The sequence below is a fragment of the Thermobia domestica genome, chromosome 2 (assembly GCF_964235325.1).
Source record: "Thermobia domestica chromosome 2, izTheDome1.hap1.1, whole genome shotgun sequence".
In the NCBI taxonomy this organism is placed as follows: domain Eukaryota; kingdom Metazoa; phylum Arthropoda; class Insecta; order Zygentoma; family Lepismatidae; genus Thermobia; species Thermobia domestica.
In genome coordinates this window covers 323661435-323688889 of record NC_137455.1, presented here as the reverse complement: position 1 = coordinate 323688889, position 27455 = coordinate 323661435, and the positions used below count along the sequence as shown (strand labels likewise).

Here is a 27455-nt window from a genome sequence, read left to right as displayed (position 1 = left end):
TAAATTACGATCTACAACGGACTTATAGAAAGGGTATAAATATTTGTTTCTTTATACATAGAAAAGACAGGAAACTAACTTTTTAGAAATATCATTTCTCCTAAATTTGTACGTTTTCCATCGTTGTCTTAGCTTATGTATGTCAATGGCGCAGATCAAAAACTAAACTGGTAAAATCTTGACGAGTAAGAAATAAATTTGATAAAATATTACTAGTAAGAGTAGTAAAATATTACTACAAATCGGAGCCCTCGCTCATAGTATTTTGTAACCTTAAAGAAGCAGTTCGAGTTAAAATCAAGTTTGGTGCAATAGAAAGAGTAAAAAAACTTTAGGTGACACGTTATTTTTTTAAATCTTGATAAGTTGTCTCGTTCGTGTTTGTTTTTGATGAATCGCAAATGCTGACGTCACCCGTGGGCTAGCGCGGAAATGAGAGTCAGCAACCACTTTCTTGTCCGCAGCTGATTAATCTTGAAGAGTGCAGTGGATTTAATAGATTGTTTTGGGTCCGTCAGCAGTCTTGCTTTGTGTTGGATTCTTGAGGGACGTTTCTGTTGGTTGTTTTTCCTTCAGCCAGAGGCGGATCTACCTAGGTAGAAGATAAGAACTGAGGTTGCCAGCCAGACCCCAGATTATGATAAGCATATTATGAATTTATTATAAACTTCAAAAAATATATAAATAACCATCTAAATTATTTTAATCACTAAAAAAATGGGGGCCTAGGAGCCCCCGGCCCCGGAATAGCTCTGCCACTGCCCTTAGCAGTAGTATAAAAATATAGAGAGAGCAGTGATTATATAGTGTTGTGCGAAATATAAAACACATGTTAGTATAGTGCGTGCTGTCTGTAAAGTGAGGTAGAAATGCCTAACACGTGCTGTGTTTTCAGTTGTAATTCTCGTGCCGATTTTTTTTTTTTTTTTTAACCCACTAATGTCTGAAGGGCACATGTATTAGAAGTAACCAACTGTTTGAAGGTAACGTGTTCAGTTGTATTCTGTTGAAGAACGTTATTCAGAATGCCCCTCACCTTGTCCGCTCCTGGGCATTCAGTGCACTGCTGGAAGAAGCACTGCACTTGAGGTGGGTTGCACATTATAATTGACAGACAGTGGTAGTAGGTAGGCTGATAAGCAGATCTCCGCATTTTCCAACAACTTACCCAGTTTACATCCCCAACCTCCTGATGTTCTGACTGTTCCAATTACTCACGTTTTTGCTTCAAGAAACCCGAGCACAGCTACAGGTATCACATATAATTTATCAGCTACAGCTACTGGTATCACATATAATGTATTACCACACAAAACAGAATGCAAAGAATAAACCAACACCATCTTCACTTGTAGATGAGTACCATTTTGAAATATGCAACATTTACTTGTTTCAAGGAGATTTATATCACACTTTAAAGATTCTTACATCATATTCACCCACTTAATATGGCATTTTTATTGAAGTCTGCTAGGTTCATTACTTTGTAACTTTTGTTTCCGTAGCCATCCCAACATGAAATTTACACAACAGATGGATACCATGACATTTTTTTTTCTTTTACAAAAATGCATTTTTTCAGATATTTGAAGTTAAAGGTCACACTGTGTGACCTTGACCCAAAAAAATAACTGAAATAATTCACACCTATTTTTTATTGAAAGGGCATTCCTTCAGCTTTACAAGCCCAGCATGACGATTTTATCTAAATTAAGAGCGAAGCTATAATTTTTTTATTTAGCATGTTTACGAAAAAGAGCACTTTTTGTCAATATTTTTCTTATTTAGCATGTTTATGAAAAATGACACTTTTGTCAGGTTGGCAACACTGCTATCTGACAACTACTTGTCACTGGTGCTTATAACTTAGCAATTATTGTTTACTCCACAAGCTCTTGCTTTTCACCAACTTTCATTACAATCTGAGATGGTAAGGTTTGAAAAGTCCTTTTTGTGCAATGATTTGACGTGGACTGACCCCATTCCTTTTAGAAGTTTCAACTCTACAAATACTTGGGCTTACTGCTGGGGCAATTGTATTCTTGTATTCATTAGAATACGGCGGTCACCATATTTCCTCTATCCTTCCTCTGCTCACGTTTATGTCTATTGTACATTTCCCAGTCTTTTTCGATTTCCCTTCTAAATTCGCATTTAACTTCCTACATACTATTTTATATTCTTCAGTGCAACTTTGTTTCCATACTTTTCTTTCCCTAGTTTTCGAAAATTTCTTCTAATATACACGATTCCTAGTCGTACTACTTTCATGATACAGTATCTTTACTCACAAAGTTCAAAATACTCCCACAACTAGTTAGTTCCTATATCTACTTTTCTTCAACTCATATATTTCCCTTCCGAATTTCAAACAAATGTTATTTCAGAGGATTTCTACCTCAGCCAGCAGAAAATTGTGATCTGAAAACTTTTGCGTTTTTTTTCTTACCATTCGCATTTAACTACTTTCTCTTGCCATAGTTATTGTCATATACACTTTGAAGTCATATATTAATTGTAATTTTTCCTTATGTATCTTGTTTGATTTCATTATGCCACGACATTCAGAAGACAAGTTTAATGCAAGTACTTAATACTACTCCTTAACAACAAATGTAACAGTCATGTGTTCCTCCTATTTCTTTTCTTCTTCCATATAAATACTTTCAACCTTAGTCTATTTCCTTTTCTACACTTTTTTTCGGGGGGGGACTCGTCTCCCTCTGAAACAGTCGTAATTTCATCGTAGATATCCCACTTTCCTCGTTTCCTCTATGTAATGGTACTTTTTGTTTATTTATTTATTTATTTATAGTAATGTATTCCTATACCAATTTCTTTTTCTAACTGTAAGATGCAATTAATTTCCTCATTGAGATATCCTCCAAGATGCTAACTTGTAAGAGTTTCAGTGATTTTTTTTCTAGAGATCGTGTACTATTATATATGAACATGAGAAACTTTTTATATTTTTGTATATATCGGGTGATCTAGAACTCGCGCCCGTGCTCAGCGGGGGAGTCAATTCTTCATATCAAATGAAAGAAATACGCGTGGGTTGAAAAACACCTTCTTTCAGAGTTATAAGTCGCCAAAAATGCGAAAAATTAGGTTTTAAAACGCCCCGGCTCAAAATACACGGGACCTACCGAAAACGGTTCAGGGAATTACACACATGCTCTATCTAAATATCCATGTTTCTGAATCCTCCGGTACCGACGAAACTAATGTCCTCAGTTTCGTTTCTACGATATCAGAAAATTGCAAAACATGGATACTTAGATATGATGCATAGCAATTTCTGTGTAATTACTTGAACCGCTTGCCGTAAGTCCCATGGTTTACAACCCAGGGAGTTTTAAACCATGATATTTTGCATTTTCGATGGTTTATAACATTGGAAAAAATCCTTTTTTCGACTGATGTTTAATAAAACTTTTTTTTTCTTTTATTTGATGAACGGAATCACATCCCGCTGAAAATGCACACGAGTTTTAGACCACCCGATATATATACACTCTAATTACAAATTTATCAATGATGAAATAAAGAAATTGGGGCTCAATGTTAGCTCCCTCACCTCTAGTATGATGGGTCTCTGTTTCCTTGGCCATGGTAATTTATACTGAACAACATCATGTCCGCGAGTTCCCCCCCCCCCCCATATTCTCATTTCACCAAGTAATTCACTCACTTTCATCAATCATCCGACTCCCTTACCCTAAAGGACACAATCGCAGAAAGTAAAACTAAAACTTTTATTTCATTTCAAACCCAAAAAGTGACGAGAGCTACTATTCTCTTTCTCAACGGGAAATTTAATTTCTTAACCAATGCCGTCCACTTTATGTAACAAGAAACCTAATTGTTCGCTTGGTATAAAAACATAGTACCATGAATAAGCCTATAACGTCTATCCGATTTAGTTCTTCTTCCTCGAGAATTTCAGTATTTTTCCTATTAATTTCAATCGAATAATTAAATGTGCTGACAAATGAGATCAACCATCTTCAGTCAACAATATCGTACGACGTTATTACGAAGGAATTGCACGTAATACATTCTTTTAAAAAAATAATTACCATAAGATAAGCATTTAATTAATTAAGATTTTAGTGTTCCATCAATGGCTGATACACTGTGACTCAGCAAATGAAAAGCATTATTTTCCAGCATATAATAGCATCTGTAATACTAGAAAAAGTGCTTAAATTTTTCTTCCAGTAAGCTTGTAATTGTATAATGCATTAATTATCCTGAGGCTACAATTGTCCATTCTTGTATATTTGTTTGAAGATACCCATCAGTGCATTTTATGAAGCAGTGGAGGCTCGTAAGATTTTGCTTTTGGTGAAATAATATTCCTAGTTTTGCGTTCCACATATACGCTATTGGCTAAAAAGTGACGGATCGTTAATGAAAAGTGAATGATTATGGAAGAATTGGTGGAATGAGAGTGTACAAAAATTGGAGAACATTGGAAAAACTCACTGATACGATTGTGTTAACTACAAGCTCACATAGACTGGGATGGAACCAGAGAGCCCCTCACACCAAAGCCACCATGCCCCCTTTGCTCTTCGTGTTATGATTTAAATAATAAAATTTAAAACAGACCATTGTTTTTCAATCTTTCACTTTCTTCTTTCATATCTCTTTCAAATCCACTATCTTCCCAATAAAGTTAAATTCTAAAATCTTTCTCAAAATATGGAGCAAATCATTATTCCATTATCAACCACTCTGCCATTACTTGAGACAGTTACAGCAAACTGAAAAAGCCTCTTTACTCTATGGTCCTTGGCTAATTTCTTAGTCTTGACCTACCACATATGTATTTTGGTTTGGACATCACTACTTCTCTCCCTCTTTATGTCCTCCAATTTCTACTGTCGATTACAAAGCACAAGTACAAAACTTTTGAAACTGTTTAGCTGAATAATCCTACTAGATAAACTTAATCTAGTGATGTTTATCTTTTTAAAGCAACCTTAATCTCATAATGGTATAATGTTATTTTTTAAAATATACTGTTACAAAAATGAATATATTCTCTAGATGCTATGTCTATTAGGTATTTTCAGAAGTAAAATACGAGGTCGCTCATGAATATATGGTTAACGTAAGACGCGAGTTAGATTCGAATTCCATGTTAAACTGGAATCCTACGTTCCGAGTTCCCACTTAAATTAAATAACAGAATTTATGACTTTTTCACAGGGTCCAAAAATATTTCGATTTCACGGTCAAAAAGTTTATACTAGGATCAAGGAACATGTGATGGAACGTGTTCCGTCACGTGAGATTCGAATGCATTTTCATGACCCAAGTCCTTACTAGTGCGCTTATTTAATTGTACACTTTGTGATGATAATGATAGAGAAGTAGGGCACGAAACTGAGAAAAATTAGACAACGAACTCAAAATTTATTAGGTATAGGCCTATCATAGATTCCCAAAAAGTTGTGACAATTGCCCTACATCGATCTTTATATAAATTTGATTTTATTTAATTTTATATGGATTTATTGGAAACTTTGTGGACATTATTTTATATTTTTGTTATAATGTATGAATAAAAAAAGGAAAGAGAACACAACAGTACTCTTTATTTTCTGTTTTCTTCACGTATTAAAAGCCTTTTTCATTTTTGTACTCTCCCTGACATAAACGGAAACACTACCTTTTGTTATCTTGAGGGACAAAAATCTACCTGCCTGGACTGCCTCGTGCTCTTTTCTCAGACACCCACACACAAAGGACAGTTTTTTTTTAAAAAAAAGGGGGGGAGGTATGAAGATTTTAACATCATGGTATGAGAACCAAACGTTGGGTGGAAGATAATTCCTGAATATTTGCGAGAAGCACGTTTCAGACAGTTCGTCACCAAACCGAGTTTTTTTTTTTTTTTTTTTTTAAACATATCTATGTAAGTTTGGCTCAAGCACATACAGGACAGAATGTTGCCGACTCTAAATTCTAAAAAACTTTAGAAACAAATTGTGAAATGCCAAAAAACCACGTACTTCGAAAAACAGACGCTACATTACCGTAATAGGAGCGGAGACAACAAGAAAAATCCAGGACGCAACAAAACATTTAGCAAATCGGAAAAAGAGGACGAATTCGGAAAATAGGTTAGAGGTGTGTCTATACGACCAAAAATTTCTAACTTGAAATTTCGAAGTAATCGAAGAAAACAGACACACTTGTACAGTTGTTGACCATCAAGAATTCTGCAAAACACACCTCAAAGCTTACTTTTACACACACTTCTGTTCATTATAGAGCCAACTTCAGTTATTTCTTTTTAGCTAGAACAAATCTTAACGATATGGAAGGCTAGAAGCACTCACAGCAACAGTGAATATCTGTAGTAAAACTGAATGTATAGACAGTCTTACACCTACACTTCTTTATCCACGACATAATAGACAGGATATAAAGTCACACACACACACACACATACTAGCTGAACCTGCGCTCTCTACACAGCGCATCATTCGCATATGACCATAAATCTCCTTGTCATTCCTCACAACATATGTACATGTCCCTTTACAGACACAAGTGAAAGACGTCTTGATATAAAAAAAAAAAAAAAAAAAAAAAAAAAAATTGCAAGGGGTATCATAAAGGGGAGATTTTTTCGATTATTTTTTCTCAATATCTCGCACCGTTTGCAAGATTTGAGCCTACTTCCGGTTGGAGTTTCTAATTCATGTATGACCAGTGTTTTCTTTCTTCTTGCATGCAGAATGTAATAAGCAAATACATTACATATACAATTAATTATAATGTCAGTTATATATGGTGTTCACTGGGCAAAACACTCAAAAAAATGAAGATTTATCTTAGACTCGAGAAATGGTTATCCTTCCTTTTTCATTATTATTTGGCCATGAAACAAACGCCTGAGACATATATAACCCTAATATACAGCAATGTGGTGTTGGAATGTATAATGCATAGGATATGATGCTTTAGTTTTTTTTTTAATTTCAGCGCTTTCAGTGTACCATAAAAAAATGTAATAAAGCAATAGTGGCCATGTTTTTTTTTTTTTTTTTTTAATATTCAATTAGAACTGGACACCTACGCAAAATTTCCAATCGATCAGTGAAAACGTCATCTTTCCAGAGCCTGTAGTTTCCGAGATCTCATTGTCGAAAGGATTGACCACAAACATATAAACGCCCTCAACATATAGTTTAACAGAGCTCGGAAGATGGAAGCACAATTCACATCCATTGATTTTAGAGAATGCTTATTAAAATACAAAGGCTTTGAACAATAATTTTATATCATAAACTTTATGAAAAAGATATAGTTAACTAATTTAGACTATTTAAAGTACAAATACTTAAAATGTTTGTCTCTGTTAAACGTGAAATCACACATAACCGTAAATGGAAGATTTGAAAGCTAAAGTTATAGGTTGGAGCTCAGGCGCTTTTAATTGCTGTTGTAGCATTTATATATATATATATATATATATATATATATATATATATATATATATATATATATATATACAGTGGCGGATCCAGGATATGATCAAGTGAGGGGCTAAACCATAGTTTGAAGCTTTATCCAGTGGAAAACAGGATTGAAGTCCATTTTATCCAGTGTATACCTTAGGGTCAAGGGGGGGGCTATAGCCCCCCTTGGATCCGCCCTTGTATATATATATAGGGATGTGTCATCGATGCGGGCGAGTATTTAATATCATACCAAAAGGAAGTAAATGATTTCTATTGTGGTATGTGGGCTAGTAGCTTTTTTCCTTGGGCTAGTAAAATTTTGTTGCTTATTTGCATATAATTAGTAGGATATTTTGTGTACTATCTATTGGAGTGGCAATCAGGAATAATAGACTGAGCTATCATAATCGCTACAGTATTTCCATACAAACTCATACTAAAGCAGATTCCCCAAAATTATTATTATTATTATTATTATTATTATTGAAATTAGATACATGTACTTCAACACGGCAGCGCACAGTGAATAAATTTCATCACATGGACACTTAAATAGAAAAACAGTTCACTCACACCTATGCATTGTTACACCAGTGTGTTTGTGAAGTGTCATGTCAGCAATGGCTAGTGTGAAAAGTGTCGTGAGTAGTGTTGTAAAAAAACGGTTTTTTTTTTGTGAAGTTTTTTTTTCAATAAAAAACCGTTCTTTTTCACGTTTTTTTTCAAATGTCTGTTTTTTTTCTGGCGACTATTATTTATTGATTTACGTTGCAGATTATTGAAATAATCAACAGAACTTGAGTCGAAGCCCTCGTAACTTACAAATCTTTTGTTTCTTTGTACCTATATACTAGCAAAATTGTGTGATTAGTCCTTTCGGCCCCAGGTCATTTTTGGCGTTTTTCTACATTTCCAGTTAGTGACTTACTGCTCAAAAACCATTCATTCGATTGATATGGTTAAGGTCTTGTTTCTTAGAAAATGGATGTGGCTATTTTTTGGTGTAAGTTGCATTGCAGTGTTGCCAATGGGTGGGAAATTATTGAGGGAAATGTAGGGGTGAAAATTTACAAAAAAATCCCTAACCGAATTTCAATTTTTTTTTTTTTTTTTGTATCTAGTACCACTGCTGCTATATGGGTTCAAGTCTCCTAAAAAAAATCTTTGGTGTGTTGACAAGCTACAGTGAAATCCTGAAGTTGCTGGCTTCCATTCACAGAGGGAAAGAAAAAATTCTGTCATACACATGAAATTTTGAAACTTTTTACGCCTCACAAGTAAAAATCAAATATGCCAAAACTACAGCTTCTCTGATTATCCTATTGAAACTTTTTATGATGCGTTCTTTAGGGCAAAGAGGAAGCTTTCAGGTAGTTGTACGTTTGTTTCAATGTAGCCAGTAAGAGGGTAATTATAGAGGGGAAAAGGGAAATTCTCCGAATTTTTTACATAAAAGCGGGAATTAATTGTTTTGGCTGGAAACACTGCCATCAGACAGACAGACTGCCATCAGACAAAAGTATCTGATAATAAACCTTAGTACTCCAAGAATATATCCTACAAGTATCATGGCGATATATAACAAAGTAAGCATGAAATTGAAAAAAAAATCTCATTCTACCTCAGAAATTCACCATTTTCTTACCATTTCCAGAACATGGTTTATTATAAATCTCAACTGTACTTTACCTAATTATACTAGTGAAACTTTTTATGGTGCGTTGTGTAGGCTAAGGATGAGGCTGTTAGACACTGGTACGTTTGTTCGAATGTAGCCAACAAGAAGGAAATAATTGAAATAAAAAAGGGATTTTTTTCCAAAATTTGCCGCTAAAATCTGGAACTAAAATTTTCTGTAGCTGGCAATACTACTATCAGACACACACAAATTACCTTAAAATAAGCTTTGGTATCCCTCTAATACATCCTACAAGTATTGTGACGATATCTAATAAAGTAAGCATGTCAATAAAAATATCTCATTCTACCTTTTAAAAAATCACAGTTATCTTCCCAATTAGAGAACAAGGTCTACTGTAAACCTTAACTGTACTTCCCCTAATTATCCTATTGAAACTTTCTATAGTGCGTTGTGTAGAGCAAAGACGAGAATTCTAGATACTGGTACGTTTGGTCCGATATAGCCAACAAGAGGGAAATAATAGAGACAAAACAGATAATTTTTCCAAAATTTACCCCTAAAATCTGAAATTAAAATTTTCTGTAGCTGGTAACACTGCTACCAGACAGACGCAAACCATCTTAAATTAAACATTGGTACACCACTAATATATCCTACAATTATTATGACGATATTTAAGGAACAAAACTTCTAATTCCAAAAATATATTACGGTAAACAGAAAAGTAGGGAAAAACTAGAAAAATCGAGGGTTAGAACCTAAATACGAATTTTTCGTGCGTTCCCTAATTACCCCATTGTAACGATCTGTACTTGCGTTTGTTAAGTAAGGACAAATGTTCGATTGGCGTAAGTTGACTTGCACTCGGACGTATAGGTACGGATTTAAAACAAAAATTTCTGATTTTTTGCCCAAATTTAGGAAAATTTTAATTTCCTTAATTGACAACACTGCGTGCAGGCCCGTCCAATTGATGTCAACAGTTAGGTATCCATCCGAGGTATCTACCTGGCAAGTCTTAAGGAGGTCTTTCTACAACGAAGGAAGCTACAGGGAAAAAAGAAGTAAAGGAAATTCGACACCAAAAGAAAAAAAAAAATAATATGATAACCTATAGTCCAACCATATCTTGCAAGAATAATTTCCCGATATCTTAATTAGTGTCCACACAGGAGCGGATTAAACAAATGACACACCCGTGTGTGACACTTTGGCCACCTGGGCCACCGAGTATACATTTGATTACATTTATTTGACTACTAACTCGTGTTGTTGTTGTAGTTATAGTCTCGACTAATAATAATATCGTTGTTGTAAACAATAACTTTATAAGGAAAATTTTCTCTCCTTTTTACATCTTAGTTCCAACACTGTTGGTGAGAAATGCAGGGTGTTTCAAAATGAATTTTGGGGTTTTAAGTCTTCGTAGCACTTATTACATTTTACGTACAATTATAAGCAATGCATGAAGTAAAAGAGCACCTCAGTCTTTGCTACAAGTGTTCAATGTGAGATTCATTCGTCACACGGCACAAATCTAGTCGATAGGCGAGAAAGGCCCATAAACTTTCCGCCATATGGCACAAAACACATTCAATTTAGGGGAGTCTCTTTTCAAGTGTACAATCTCCTGAGGATTTGCTGACGGCCAGATACAAACATTATGAGTGTTCACATTAGCTCTTAGGTGAAATGTCGATTTACCAGTGAAGACAACACGATCCAGAAAATCTTCATTGTTATGCAGCAATATTTCACTTTCCAAATTGGCACGTAAACCGTAGTCTTTAGACCTGTAGCAACTGCAAACGATAAGGACGTCGTTGCAAGCGTCTCCTTAATATTCTTCACACAGACCGTTGCACTGTACAGATTCAGTCTTTATTAAAACACAAAAAACGTTCTGCTCTCTAATCTCCATCTTTGCTGCTTCTTCTTTCTAACGACAGACAGAAGAAACAATGCATGTACATGCGTGCGTACAAAACTGTTTGAGTTGCTCTTTCATTTGATATAATATTTATAACGTAAGTTAATTGTAATAGATACTACAAAGTTTCAAAACCCTAATATAAATTTTAAAACACCCTGCATTACTTCAAATTGTGTCATCCTATATCCATGTATTTTATATACATATCATCAGGGCCGGTCGTAGTCAATTTGTCGTCCCATGCAATGGCAAAATTTGCCGCCTACCTTTTTCTCCAGAAAGAACAAATCTTAAAAGTCATGATTTTAAGTATGCTACTCCAGCATGAACAACAAAGGTGAGGGTAAGTGTAGTTGCACTCAGAAAGGCTTAAATACTTACTAAAAATGCAATCCCGTTTCATATATATATATATATATATATATATATATATATATATATATATATATATATATATATATATATATATATATATATATATATATATATATATATATATATTAATCTATTATGTTCGTGAAAGATAAAGCAAACACACCTGCAGAGGAAAGATGGTAATTCTTTTTATAGAATTCACTATCGAGCTTCAATCTCAATGTATCAGTTTGCAATTCCAGTGCAACTAGCTCTTTTATCTTTATTTCTTGATTTCTCTTCTATATCTGTTAACATTTTTTAGAAAACTTGTTTCCATCTTCAATGATAAGGAACTTGTTTCTGACAAAAGTAAGACTAGTTGTCATATCAAAACTGTGATAACTTGCTAAATGGAACAGATATTCACTACTATTTGAGAATTGCATTCTTGCATTTCGCAACAATCAAGCAATTTGTGCTCGGATTTATTCGACCATTTGATTTAGCATTGTCCATGTGGCCTTAAACTAATGCAACCTAAACATAATTTATGAATATAGTATTCAAATAGAAGGTCAGCTTAGTAAATGTAATTACCATCATCATGAAGTCTGTTTCCAACAAGAAATATTTAATTGAAATAATATACTTATGACAGATTTTGCCGGACCATCCAAATTGCCACTCCACACAAATGCACGTGTTGCATATATGGTAGAGCCGGCTCTGCATATCATATATATCTAGTCGACAAATTATTTATGTATGACATTTAGAAAAATACTATTAGGCAAATTAGTATTAGTTTTTAACTTTAGACAAGTTATTTGAATTTTATACTGTTCGTGAATTTTATACTGTTCGCGATATTATTTTCGTACTTATTAAAGGCCTGCTTTCGCGAAAAAACAAAATTTCATTTCTACTTTTATTTCTTAGTTGATATTGATGAAAACTGCTGAAACCCGAATTGTTAATAGGTATGGTATTCATGTAAATTGTAAAATATTTGTAGCGTATCGGTATCTACCGTTTAATTTATGTTGCATTTTACGGTGATTATACTTACATAAAAATATTTAATACTTAAATAGACGTAAGATGCATTACAAATGACTATTTGAAAAAAAAAAAACGAAATTTAGAAAAAAACGAGAGGCAATGTTTTTTTTTTCTAAAAAAAACGTACATTTCTGAAAAAATACGAACGGTTTTTTTTTCTATTTACAACACTAGTCGTGAGGACATCAAACGCCATGTGCCATCCGCCAGAGGAACAACAGTCCACAGTTCGTCGCCCCATGCAGATGAGAAGGGTCTGACAAGCATTCAGAGGGTAACGAACCACAGAAAATGTCGCCGTGGGAACACAAGTGAAGGAAACGCAACGAAGTCCATGTGGGTGTGTCATGAGAGCTAGGGAGGCAGCGATAAGGTAGGATCAGACTAATTTATCTTTTTTGTTAATAATGCAAGACGTTTGCTGTGAAGCGATTACTACAGCATTCGTAGATCGCTCATCGATGAAGCTTGCCTGTTCATTAAGCGCACATTTGCATAAATTAATTCGTTTTATATATGTATATAGACAGACGTACTTTTGTTTTAACATAGGATTTTCCTCTAAATTTCTCGTGCAAGATGCTTCCGTATGGCCTGTGCGGTCGAACTGAATATGTAAATTAAATTAGTATACAGTTCGCGCGGAAAGTATTGACGCTACGCAAGTGAAAGCTAGAACCACAAATAAAAAGACACCGAACACATTACAAAATAAAAGTTAGAATATTTCTGGGATAGTCAATATTTTGTTGGACTTCCTTTCGTCTTCTTGCATGCTTTCAGTAGCTCTGGAACACTCAAGACCAGAGTTTGGAGGGAAACTGATAGCAGCTTCCAGCAGAGGCAATGTATGTCCATACCCTGTAAACGTCTCTTCATGATAGACCATAGGTTCTCTATGATGTTTAAGACTGGACTATACCCTGGCCAATCTTCAAAAAATGAGACACAAGCATATTTATGCCAATATACCACACTTTTGGCTGTATGACAAGGAGCTCATATTGCATAAAAAAGACGCTCCATTTTATTTGCAAAGGACGATTCCAATACATAGTTTAATAGCTCAAAATAGAGAAACTGATTCATAGTCTGGTTTCTAGAGAGAGTAACTAACTCTACTGCATCACCATAACTAAAGGAACCCAAGACCATGATAGTGGCAGGGTGTTTTATAGATAGACATGTGTGCTGAGGAACGGTGGAATCGTCACCAGGAAGACTGTACATTCGCTGGCAGCCAGTGCCACTAACGAAACACTTTTTTTTTTTTTCAGTCATTAACAGTCCAAACATCATATTTTTTTACTGCATCCGTAGGGACACATTACCAAGCAATGCAGGATTGTTTTCTTTTAATTCCCTAGCTGTTAAAGGTTGCTTCTGCAGCTACCTTTTCATGATCTTTAGCGTTCTTTGAGACACTTTCCTAGACCTACCAGACTTTGGTTTTGGACGGGGCATTTTGACTTCTTCTTCCTTCTTAAAACGTTTCACCAAATGCTGTACTGTTCTCAGCTTCAGATCCGTTTGCCTAGATATATAATTTTTTACCAGCTTTAAACAGGGCAATCACCGCCTCAGTTTCACCAGGCATCAGAACGCAGTAAGGCATCTTGTCACAAAGAAATGAGATCGCAACACACACAGAGCAGTATCAAAATTACATGAAATAACAAGAGCACGTGCACACTCCAAGTAATCCTGTCGACCCACCAGAGTCAATTGAAACTTGTTACTCTACAGCAAGTAACACAACAGGCGGGTGTTTCCTGCCAGCAAGCGACAATACTTTACGCGGTGTCATTAAGGAAGTACGCGGATGGTGTGTAAAAACGCGAAAAATATTGACACTAAGCTTTAGGCGTCAATACTTTCCGCGCGCACTGTAGATAGATACTATTGGAATTAGGCTAAGCGAAGCCACAATTAGCTGATTATCTTGATCTTTCTGACCAATAGAGAGAACAGGGTTCATGTGCATGGATGATCACCACTAAAGGTCATACCTCAATACCACAACAGGGAAACACACGGAAAACAACCATATGAACATAGTACCTAGCGAAGTTAATTAAATCAAACGTCATTGCATTATTTATTGTCTCTAAGTAGTAATAATAGTATTTGTGTGCACGTCTGTATTTATATATATATATATATAGGTCTATTTTCTGTATTTGATATAATTTGTAAATGTATGATAAGATTATGATTTTGCTCGTATTTGCGTATGTAATGATTTTGTTCGTATTTACTTACATGTATGGTCTTGCCCTTATATTGCTTTATTTTATACGTAATCCTAAAAGTGTAGATGCAAGCTTGAATATGTATTAAGTAATAGTTGAAAGAAAATAGAAGCTGAAAGCTGGTTGAATTTCATTCTTTTTATTATTATTATTATTATTATTATTATTATTATTATTATTAGGCTGTTCAACTTTCTAAATTTCTCAGCAACTTTTCGTTCAAAGTCATGACTTATTTCACTTATTTTTATTTAATTTGCCCATTCTAATCCTTACTATTCAAATTGAAAATCCTACGTCAGCACTAAAATAAAATAAATTAAAAACATATCAGCTAATCAAAATTCATTCCGTTTTGAGAATGACGAATCACGCGAATTGCTATTGGTCAATGCAAAATTTGTTAATTTATTATTTATTAGTACTTTGGAACATAAAATCGTTGTGTATATAATAAATTAGACTTGAGATCTTTAGGACTCGCTATGGACATCAATATCATTGCTTGTTATATACATAATGTCATGTCAATTTCAGAAATTTGTTGCTCCGTAGAGGTATTCAAGCCATAGGACACGAAAAAGAAAAAGGTGTAAATTAACTTAACTAAATCAATTCCTTTTTATGCTAAGGTCTCATGTCTTACTCTTAAATATTTGTTGGGACAAATTGAAAAATTTCTCGTTAATTCTTGCTGTATCTGATGTTTTTAAACTTTTTTTTTTTTTTAATTTTTATAATTAAAGCTTCTATTTACTGTTAATCCAAATTTGTACGCATTTTCTTTCACCAAGAAGTTGTTATCTCCCTGACTTTAGTAATAAGTTTTTCTAAAAAGGGTTTGACAGGGTAGTATGTCAGGAAATGTAGGCAAGTTTTCCAGTTTAATCTTTCACGGACCAAATTAAACTGACTTTCACAACTTTCAGTCAAAATTTAAGTTCAAAATATTTATTTATTTATCTCAACATTATTCCTATTATTATTATCATTATTTTCCAATTTTCAAGGAAAGTAAAAGTCAGTACAATTCATCCCTTCAGAACAGAAACTAGAGCATAATTCTTTTTCAGCATTGCACCATGTGAACATAGAGATACACTACAGTGCGTGAAGTAAACTGTTTTTCGTATAATCTCACGGTTTATGGGAACTTATTTATCTAAAGCCCTGGAGTACTGCGGGAAGATAGGATATTCATTATCGTGCAATCAGTCTCCAGTTCTTTCTTTAACATTACAACATGCTTTAATTAAGGGTCCTCGGTTCAAAATCCGAACGTGTCAGCTTACCTTTCTAAAATCTCACATTTCAGTGCCAAACATTTTTTTATACATCATGTGATTTGTTTATATTGTAATTTTCGTTCATTGGTATTAAGGAATGCATCCTCATTCAAATTTCCCCGTAACGTCATATCCAAGACTGGAAAGAGTGGTTCATCCGGTTACAATTTTGGCACTAGGAATGGAGACTCCCAACAGTGGTGAACATAAAATAATTTGTGGCAGCCGGAACACGAACCCAATACCCCATTCCTTTTTAACATTTACAAAGTTACATGGAAAGTTATAACACTGAAGAGCATCTGCGTGATTTAAAAAAAAAAAAAAAAAAAAAAAAAAGTTCAATTCGAATCAATCACCTAGATCGCGTTTCAAATTTACATGAATCCTGCAGCTGTCATAAAAAAAAGAAACCCTATATTTCTCCATGTAAACAGTCTTGAAAGGGACATACAATTACTTTTTTTTTTTTTCATCTTGCAAGGAGTCAAAACATGTGCAACTTTCTGGGTCGTCTTGCTTGCTACCTGCTATCGCCCTCCCGCTGACATAAAAAAAAAAGAACAGTTTTGCCGCTTCCGAAACTACGGATTCTTTTGGACGGGGAGAAGAAGCACTCTAAAATACACGTTTATAATGAGGAGGTTCACTATTTGTCCACTAGAGTGTAGTGCTGCATGGGTGGAGATATCTTTGTTGCTTTCAGAAAGTTTAATGTGTAAACAGTAAATAGAAAGATCGGGTTCCAAGATTTTTTTTTTTTTTTTTTTATGACAGCTACAAGATTTATGTAAAATGGAAACGCGGTCTTAGGCTGAGATATTGAAAAATTATTTATAGCTATATTTCGAAACTAACAAAGCACGAACTTCATAGATTCAACCATGACCGCATTTTGTAAACAGCTACGTTTTGAGATATTTTGCAGAACAACACACAAAAACATCACGATCGATTGAAAATTTCTGATGGGGGTTATGGTTATCAAAAAGAGCTTAAACACAGGCATACGTTGCCCTATTCTCTTTCAATAACAATTCCTCAGGAAATCAATAGCTATCTTTTTCATTGTAGAATGATCTTGACTTTTTCCTCAATTAATATAACTTATTATATTCACTCTTTTGTCGTAGATGGCTAGTGATAATGCATCCCGCCCTCACTGTGTGGATGGAATGACAGTTAGCAAACCGTCAAGGTTTTGATAATTCCAGTCTTCGTTAAGCCTGGGAAAGTAAATACACATGAATGTTGTAAAGTATGAAGGTTGATTGACGCTGCCGCTTGTAACAAGTTAACATAACAGTCAACAACTGAGTTCTATGAACGTACCAATAGTCAATAATTCGTGAAAATGGAAAGTCACAACGTCAGTGAGATACTTGGCACGAGCTGGGATCGAACCAAGGTAACCTATGCACCAGAGGTGAACGCTCTACCACTGAGCCATCGTGGCCCCCAGAGGGAAAACTGTATGCCAGGTGGAATCCAAAGTTGTTGATATCTCAACCAAAAAAAAAAAAAAAAAGAAAAGGAAAAACGCATCGATGTTTGCACAGACCTCTTTTATCGCTATGGACATGATTCTATACAGACCATGGAAAGGATTGTTATCGCGAATGAGACTTGGCTACCAGGCAGGAAAAATCACAGTCCAAGCAATGGAAGCACTAGAACACTTCAACTCTAAAGAAATTCAAGATAGTGACCTCAACAGGAAAACCCATGAACACTATCTTTTGGGACACTGATGAAATCCTGCTCACTAACTGGTTGGAACTGGATACAACAATTACAAGCCCTGCATACGTAGGTACTCTGAAGAATCTGCGATGAATGATTCAGAAGAAGCTACTGCAGAAGTGGTCACGAGGTATTCTCTTGCAACACGATAACGCCGGCCCAAATAGGGGCCGAGAAGCACATACCTCCATTGACAAATTGGGATTTGAGATGCTTCCATATCCACCGTACTTCCTCGACTTATAACATCAGTTTCAGTTTCTGAAAAACGATCTTCATTGTCAACATTCTGGCCACTGAAGAACTCAAGAAAGCTGTCCAGATGTGAGTGTGACATACACCTAAAACTTGATTCGGTGAGGAACTAAAACAACTACAAAAACCGGAAGTGGAGCAAGTGCATTCAATTGGAGGGTGATTACATCGAAAAAATGGAAGTGTCTTCTGTGCAGTGCAACTTGGGGCAATCCAAATGAAATTTACCAATGATGGTTGCTGACAAAATTTAGTTTTTTATTAATTTTTTAGCTCAGTTTGTAGTCACGAAAGAAGGTATTCTTCAGTTGACAGAATTTCTTTTCCTAATAACTCGACAACAAATTACACTATTAGAGTACCGATTTTGGCAAGTTATCAAGTTATAACTAAGGATAGCAACAAAAAGATCCAAATTAATTCATTTGTTCCCGAGTTATTGGCAAATGAAAATTTGTCAACTGTCAAATACTTCCTTTCCCTGTGTACCACATTCAGGGAGTTGAAAAGGGGTATTCCTTTATTTTTTAGCCGCGCAGGTTTTGTCGTAGCGGCTATTTCGTATAGGCGCCTGAGCGTATATTGAACTTTTTCAGAGGATTCCGTTAAACGCTGTAACTTTGTAGGTTTTAAAGATAATGAGTTCAAACCAAAACCATATGAAAGATAATGGAACGGACAACATTCTGTATTCTGTGCACATTGAGACGTACTTCAGAACGTCATGAAAAGCTCTTAACATTGAGTTTGGAAACCTAGAAATGGCCATTTTGGAATATACAGTTTGAAACGAAATAAATAAAAGCCTTATCTACAATTTTTTGTCTACATAGAGACTAGATAATAGCAACGTCCCACACAAGTTTCAAATCTGAGAACCATATACTTGATTTTTGGAATTTTTTTAAACATTGTGAATTTTCGAAAATCGAGTGTTTTCACCATCAAATATCTCCGAAAGGACACAAGTGAAAAGTCTCAAATTTGCACAAAGTAAACGATAGTTGTGCAGTAACAAATGGGTAAAATTGCATGACTGAGACTTGAGAATCTTCTGAGTTATGTTTTTTCTTCACTGGGATTTAATATTATGAAACGCCATGAAGCGTGGATATAAACTTTGCAGCAAAAGTCAAAATAATACGACAGTAATGTTAAATGGGTAAAGAGGGCATAATTTATGAATCATATCTTGTATAAAAAACAGAAACGCGTCTGTTATTTCTTTTCTGCCTATAGCGCTGCTGTTAAGACATCAGTGAGGTAAACAGTTGACTAATTTGCGTACAGAGTTTGGCACTGGTATTGAAAGCACGACTTGTAGGAGTTGTGAACTCGGAGGGTGAGAGTTTCCGGAGAACCTTAGTGACTGGCACTCATACTTTGTCATTCGTAGATAGGTTAAAAGAGATTCTTGGTCCATGGAGACGAAAAAGTGAACAAAAAGATAGTTATTCTCCTGACTGATATCTTCAATTCTCCCAATCCACCTTTCTTGTTGTAAATACAGGCTACGGTATCATTAGTTGCAAATGACAACGTGCTATGTTCTGGAAGTACTGAAATAAGTAAATTCATCTGTGAGTATTCCTAACACCTGATTTGTGTTTGTGTCAGAGGTACAAATCTATGATATGATCTGGCATTAATAATTCTTTTACAAGTAGCAAGTCTCGAATTTCTTGCTGTTTGACTGCACTTATTCTGATGAAACCTAGATAAATTGTATGCCTGAGATATTATCAACACAAAACCTGTACATCTGTTCAGCTGTTAAAATCGCAAATTTCACATCATTGCAACAACTTACAACTCAGAAACTATTCAAGTCTCAGTGACGCAATTTTACTCACTTGTTAGTGCACAACTATCGTCTATTTTGTGCAAATTGGGGATTTTTCATTTGTATCCTTCCTGAGATATTTGATGGTGAAAATACTCGATTTTCGAAAATTCACGATATTTAAAAATTTCCAAAAAATCAAGTTTATGGTTCTCAGATCTGATACTTGTTTGGGACGTTGTTTACTATTTGTAGACAGAAAATTGAAGGTGAATCTTATTTATTTCGTTTCAACCTGTACATTCCAAAATGGTCTTTTCTAGGTTTCCAACCTCAATGTTCAGAGCTTTTCATGTCAATGTACATTGACGTTCTAAAGTATGTCAATGTGTACAGAACATAGAATGTTGTCCATTCCATTATCTTTCATATGGTTTTGGTTCGAACTCAAGTTACAGCGTTTAACGGAATTCTCTGAAAAATGCAAAATATGCACACGCGCCTATACAAAATGACCGCTACAAACAAACCTGCGCGGCTAAATATAAATGAATGCCCTAAATGTGGTACAATCTAAGGTAAAAAATTAAAAATATAAATGATTTTGTCAGCAACCTTTGACCTGGAAATTGGTCAATTTCATTTGGATCGCCCCACTTGTAAATTTCTCAAATAAAATAAAATGTAAATACTTCCATCGTAAAAACATTTTGTTTACCTTTTAGTGCATTTATACTTTCAGCCTACACTTCAATCTCTAATGACTCTAGGTCTCAGTCTCGGAGACTGCTTCCAAGCAGAAAACTTTAATTTTTTTTCATATATCTTTAAGTTCTTAAACTAGAGAGATGTAAGATTTCTAGGATGTGTCTGAAAGTGAACAAATTAAGATCTAATTAATGAGTGAAATGTAACAGATTCCATGTGCATTCTATATACATAATTTTACTTATTCAATCAACCATTTATTTCTATAATTTCAGACAAAATCTGCGCAGTTTACAACTCTCCAGTTTAAGAATATTAAGGTATCTGATTACAAGCAGTTCGAGCATTAGTAAATTGTGGAAATAACTATAAAATATCACACTAATTTCTGTATAGGTGCAATATGATGGTATAGGAAGAAAAATGCACTAGTCCCAAATTTGATTCCGAGTCGCCGGTTTCGAATCCCGGTAACGATGCGATAACCACTGCCACCCAGTCCACTACATCTATAACACAACAAGAGTTGTAATAGAGTCCGTATGGTCTAAATGGCTGGACTCCGACTTCAAGAGTAGAAGACTCACCGACATCATGTTTGTTCACAGAGTAGACTTGGTAGCGTAGTGGTTAACGTATGGGCACTGTGAGAGACCAGAGTTCGAATTTCAATCCAGTCGTGCATATTTTTCACTCTTTGTATATCACCTTGAAATATACGTTGAGAGGGTAATAAAATGAAATAAAATGCTATATATATGAGATGACATTCTAAGAAGTGGTAGAGTTTCATGTGAGTTAGCAAAAGCTACCGATGAAAATAACAGTGACTACTGAAACAGTTTACCATAAATAACTACAGTACACGCTCGGGGGTAGTATTATTTGTTACAAATTATTTCTAATACTTCTCGATGTTTCTTTCATATATTACATGGTTTGCATGCATACAAATAAATGTATTTCATTCTCATGAAGCTCTTTATGCCTTTCAAAAAGGAAAAAACAGACAATTAATGTCAATAGTACGTAAATATAAATGTGTAATGTAATGTTAATTATACACAGTAATGCAATAAAGAACAATTACAAAAAGTTTACTAAAAATATGAACAGTACAAAGAAGAAATAAATTTTAGTTTTATCAGTCTACGTAAGCATAAATGAGAATTGTAACTACTTTGAACGCAGTAATTCTCGTTCTTTCGAGCTCTTACTTCTAGTCTGATGTGACATCAACAAATTTCAAAACATCACGCTCTAATTGCACTTGTGAATCTTAAAACCATTGCTCTGTGAATTTAGAAAAAAGAAGAAAGAAAAAAATGCAAAACGTGTCGACACTCCGGACCGAACCCTTGACTTTCGTATCAGCCAATCTCAATCACCATGCGTAACTTAAAATATTTTCCACATTATGCCTCAACACACTCTAAGCTTCAAGTAAGTCAAAACATAATTTCAAACTGAAAAATTTGTATCACTTGGAAATGCATATTCTGTCTGAAAGAACGTAGTGACTTTTAATAAACCAGCTTCACGGTGCAAACATTGTACCATTCCAAGCAGGCCTTATCTAATTCATAACCACTGGGCAAATCATAACCACTAACGCTATTTTAAAAATCTGAACAAATTAATGATAATACAAGCAATGAGTATGAATTCCATTGGAATTCCTGTAAACAGTATGAATTCCAAATTCTTTGCTCACCGATGGTTTCAAATTACGGTATTATTAGTTTAGACTTTTGTAAATCGGGTTTCCCATTAATTATCTCCAACAAACAATTAAACTTTGATACTTGTATTAAAAAGTGACCAATTTCTTTATTATAAATTTTTATCATTACTTACAATTAAATTCAGTTAACTACATTTATTTCTGAAGAATTAACAAGGCTGAAAATATTGCAAGGATCCCCACATCACAACAGACGCACGTGTCAACTCAACACGTGTTATTATTTATAAACAACATAGCAGACAGCAAGCCAACGCGGAAGGACACCGAGGAACGCCGAAAGCAGACGGACCTCACGAAAGGACCCGAGGAGGACAAATAAAAGGAGGAACACCGAGGGACCCAGCATCAGTCGTCCAACTGATCAAATCACCTACACCACCCTGAGGTCGCACTGGACTAGGGGACACCCATCCTTCCCGAGGTCGCACTGGACTAGGGATCCTTTCAACAACGAAGCCTTGCGAAGCTGCTTTGAGCTGAGGGGGCTATCCTTCCAAACACACCGAACCGGCAGGTGCCTTGGAGACTGCTTTGAGAGAAGGGGCACCGTGCAAAACACCTATACTCCTCTACTTGGACATTAACGAGGAAACAGCATTATTCTCTTTGTAATCAAAGACGTTTTGTATTTATCAAATTTTATAATAAAATTGGTGAAGGGATAAATCTCGGACCATTATTGACTCTACCAAAAACATTACAATATATTCTTCAATTTAAACCAAACTTTTGATTTCTAGCAGCTGAAATGCAACATGGAGCACATTGGATTTTCCTATTTTTCTCCTTCATAATTTCATGTTCCAACTCAAAATATTAACTGACCTAGATGTGTTCATGTGATGTCAGTAATATTATTTTCCCTTCAAAATTTGATGCGCATTCTTTACACCACTCCATTAGCAAAATATTTAATTATAACCATATCTGTTATTATTAATGGCTATACATTCATACAAATGATAGTTACATACAGGACTAATCAATAACAAATGTAATGACACGTGATAGGAAATCTCTTACACAATGCTAAATTGGCCGTTCTTTCTTAGCAACAACTTTTTCCAAACTCCATTTAAAATACATACAACTGTAAACTTGCAAGCAAAACAACATTGCACAAAATATATAATCTATTTTCTGTAACTTCTATCTTCACAAAATGAACATTTCACTATCGTTTCTATCTACTATATGAATTCAATAATAATTAATCTCTTCCAGAAAAATGTTATTAGTTGCTAATATCTTATCCATATATATATATTTTCTTAATAAATGAACATTATGTACGTTTTTAAAATTTTTTCCTTCTTTCTACACAGATTTAAAAGCCCAAAAACTATAGTGTAAAATGCAATTGTGAAACTGACATCAACAGATGAAACGCTCTACTCAGTGTTCGATGGACTAGCTAGCTGATCCACAATTTTAAATGGCAATGGTGGCTACTATTCCGGTAATCTCATGTGATGCAAAACATTGTTTTACAATTGAGCAACAGGTCCCGAGGATACTAACGTGATAACCACATCAGTCTGTCCACTGTACAAAAGAACACAGAACACACATATAGCTAAATAAAACCAAATTTTAATGCATGCTTAAAGCTTCGAAGATTTATGGTGAAAATGGAATTGTGGACGTTTAAAAAGCATCTCAACAATCTAACCCTCGAAACGGCAAGACTATTTTTTTTTTTTTTTTTTTTTTTTTTTAATTACATATATATTCCCAAACTTTCGGACAGAATAACTCGTCCATACTTAAGGACTACATTGCATTGATTTTCAGATGTAAAACATAAAAATCCCGTGTGGCTGCGGTGACTAAGTAGTAGAACACACACCACTGTTGCATGGGTCCCTTGCTCGATCCAAGCTCCGGCCAAATGGGCTTTGTTGTGGACAAATGCCGTGTCTGCGATTCTCCCGTTTCTTCCTGCTTTCTTCATTCCACCATTATAACCCATCTCATTATTAATAAAGACTCGAAGCATAAATTAATAAAAATATTCCTCCGCCCTTGGGCAGTGCGTGTAGAGATGCACATGTAATAAGCATGTCTGTAGACGCTCTTCCCGATCTACAGAGCGTGTTATTACAGAGGTTAACAACAATTTTGCAGTCTAAACATACTTTTAACAACAGAGGCAGGACAACACATGAATACATAAAGTTATTACATGATAAACTTATAATTTAAAACAGATAACATCTACAGAATTATTTTGTTCTTACTAGCTTACAAAAATACGTAGGACCATAATTACAAGGTAAAAATGGTACAATCAAATGGCCATATTTAAGTCCAATATCATTTCCCAGACGCAATATGTAATTCAGTGGTCTCAATGCGTCAGACAAATCTTTTACAACTATCTCGATATTACTGTTTTCCCATATATTACGTAATGCCATGTGAACGACCCCATCGTTCTGAACAGGAGACAATGTACATGTAGAATATACTACAGTACCTCCAGGTTTAACTAAACGAAGTGCGTTACTTAGAAGTGCAGCATGTAGTTCTGGTAGCCTAAGTCTTTCTTTTGTTCTTGCTGGCTTAAATATATTATTATCGTTTTCGTGTACAGAATGTCTATCCGTAGTACAAGGCACATCCACAAGCACTTTATCATACATGTCAAATTCATCAATAGCCTGTCCATTCCTATTGGTAACAATAACATCGTTTTTCCACATATCACTTTTATACAAATACTGATCTAGAACACTTCGTATTCTCTTTGTACGAGATTCTTGACAGTCGTTACAAACTAACTTACTGGGGCATAGAGTCTGTATCATAGCTAGGGATTTTCCACCTGGCGCGGCACACATGTCTAGTACTATGTCACCTGGTTCAAGTCCTAACGCTAAAACTGGTAATATGGATGACATATCCATTAAGTAATAGTTTAGAACACCAAGTACGCCTCGGTTAGGTGGAGGAAACAAGTCCACATTTCCCCGTTCAAAAGTAAACACTTTTAACTCACTTGGATATAGTAGTTTATTTTCCTTAACCACATGAACTGGAAAATCTTCGTTTGCCTTATAATAACCATAATGTTCTGATTCCAATACATAATCTTCCATACCCTTCAATTTTGATGCCGGGACATATTCATGCAAAGCTGTTGACGATGCTATGTCATCGTTATTTGGTTCAATTATTCTATTATAATCATACTCTGCTTCCTGTAAAGCTTTACTCAACGAAGATTTGTGATAAGTTCTGTTAGTTTCTTCTACCTTGCTTATCTCTACATTCGTAGTTTCTTTGCTCGCGGTAGGGTCTTCTATTTCGGAACCTAAAACTTTTTCACCAGATTTTCGATATTGATTATCAATTCCCTCCACATCTTTCGTTCTAAGAGGATCCAATTCACTATCAAGCTTGAATATCTTTTGAATATCCTTCTGCTTCCTATTGATTTTCTTCTTCCAATTCAAAATCTCTATACTTTTCTCCATTAATTGTTTAAGATCCATTGCTCCTGAGGTGCTTAACATATCTATAGTACGTTCAACGTCTCCAAAATTGTTTATAAGTGCACAATACTTATTTTGACTCAAAAGTGCCACACGTATTGATGGCCACTTCGCATCAAAAACCTTTTTATAGAAATCATCAAAGTGTTCTAGTGCACGGTCAGTGGGGCACGTTGTTTTTTCAGCCCAATGTAACTTGTGTTTACATCTTACTTGTAAATATCTCACACAAACACGTGCAGGTAATTTACTCCAGATCATTATTTCTTGATTTCAATTTTAGTTACACGCAAACTGTACACGTCCTATTATGGTTGATAATGCAAGAACACCTACGCAACAATCAGTTTAAACCCCGTTATTTGTTCATCACATACAATATACGAACTAACTTGTTCCACCATATGCAAAAAAACAACAAAACATCAAACCCTACCTGTTGCGTACTAAAATCAAATCCAAGATATGTTTGTTCGGAAGGCGCCACAATCTCTTCTTCCTCCATTTTATTCTTTACAATGATACAAGCTGTTAGTTTTAAAACCAGCTACTGATAACCTTCGTGACTTATGTAGTAATCAGCCAAGAACCGTAAATCATACATGATTGATTGAAAAGTTCTCCTTTCTGCTGGTAAATGTCATATCCGGTTCTCCTGGTTTCCATTCAGTAACTTGACCTTTGCTCAACATTCATTTTAGTTGAGTGATGCAGGAACGTGTGTACACGATGGATAATTCGGTGTAAATGCACTATAGCTTAATAAGAAAAGTGGACTTGCTCCGTACAAACCTTCGCATAAATTGTAGAGCGTACTATAACGAAAAACTTCCAAAAATCAATTACAACTGCTATGCCTATTATTTCCAAGTAGAACACAAAATTTGAGTTGCGTTGACGCCCAAAAGGATTTCTCTTCATACGAGTTTGCGTCAAAGCAACGCAGAATACAGTGAAACCCCCTTAACGGACACCTTTATAATACGGACAGATTTTTTTGTCCCGGCAAAAATATACGTTCTCTTACGAAACAAAACCATTCCTTTTACGGAAACTCTCAGATACGGGTGCGGACAGTCTTTTTCCCCAAAATGTTCCAATAACCTCTTCATAACGGACAGGAATTGAGTTGATTTTAGTTTAGCGTCCCTTTCAGCAACTTGGCTATATGAGACGTGAACCTACTGATTAACGTGGAATCCGAACCACATGAGCTCCCGCCGGGAATCGAACCCGGGTCTCCCACACCAAGGCGAGTACGCTAACCGCTTAGCCACGAGGGAGCTCCGGACAGGAATATTATTCTCGGTTCTGCGATATATTACAGTAGACAGAAAAGTCTTTTTCCCACAAGTATATATGTCATGAGTAGACATAGGATTGTTATGTAAATGCATATTTTGTTTGCTTACATGCATCTCCGTTAAACTTAGTAGGGGTTTCTAATGTCAGTAATACATCTCAAATTTGAAGTTTCATAGTGTATATAAATGCATATTTCAAAGATTAGAGCATATACTAGCGCTTAAGAGCATATTCAGCATATTCTATGTTTTTATTTAAGATATATGTTTATAGCATTCAGAAATGTCTATGTAACAGAATGGCGTTTTGTATGGGAGCATGAGGAATGCCTAGTTTATTGAGAAACAATATTGTTAGCAACCAAGATAAACAAGAGATAAACTTGTTCCGAAATGCTACAG

The 27455-nt window shown here is 35.1% G+C and overlaps 2 protein-coding genes across 2 annotated transcripts in view; both read right to left on the bottom strand.

Annotated features, from left to right (window-relative positions):
- Window positions 1-26439, bottom strand: part of LOC145678672 (xylulose kinase) — a 106856-nt gene extending 80417 nt beyond the window's left edge. The window contains exon 1 of the mRNA XM_081749064.1: window positions 26186-26439. Within this exon, the coding sequence (XP_081605190.1) occupies window positions 26186-26254 (69 nt within the window). The 5' untranslated portion in view covers window positions 26255-26439. The remainder of the gene's footprint in view (window positions 1-26185) is intronic.
- On the bottom strand, window positions 21577-26179 carry l(2)10685 (5-methylcytosine rRNA methyltransferase l(2)10685). The gene has a single exon (XM_081749065.1). It carries the CDS (start codon window positions 26008-26010, stop codon window positions 24478-24480), a length of 1533 nt encoding a protein of 510 aa, XP_081605191.1. The 5' UTR covers window positions 26011-26179; the 3' UTR covers window positions 21577-24477.
- Window positions 26440-27455: the final 1016 nt, after the last annotated feature.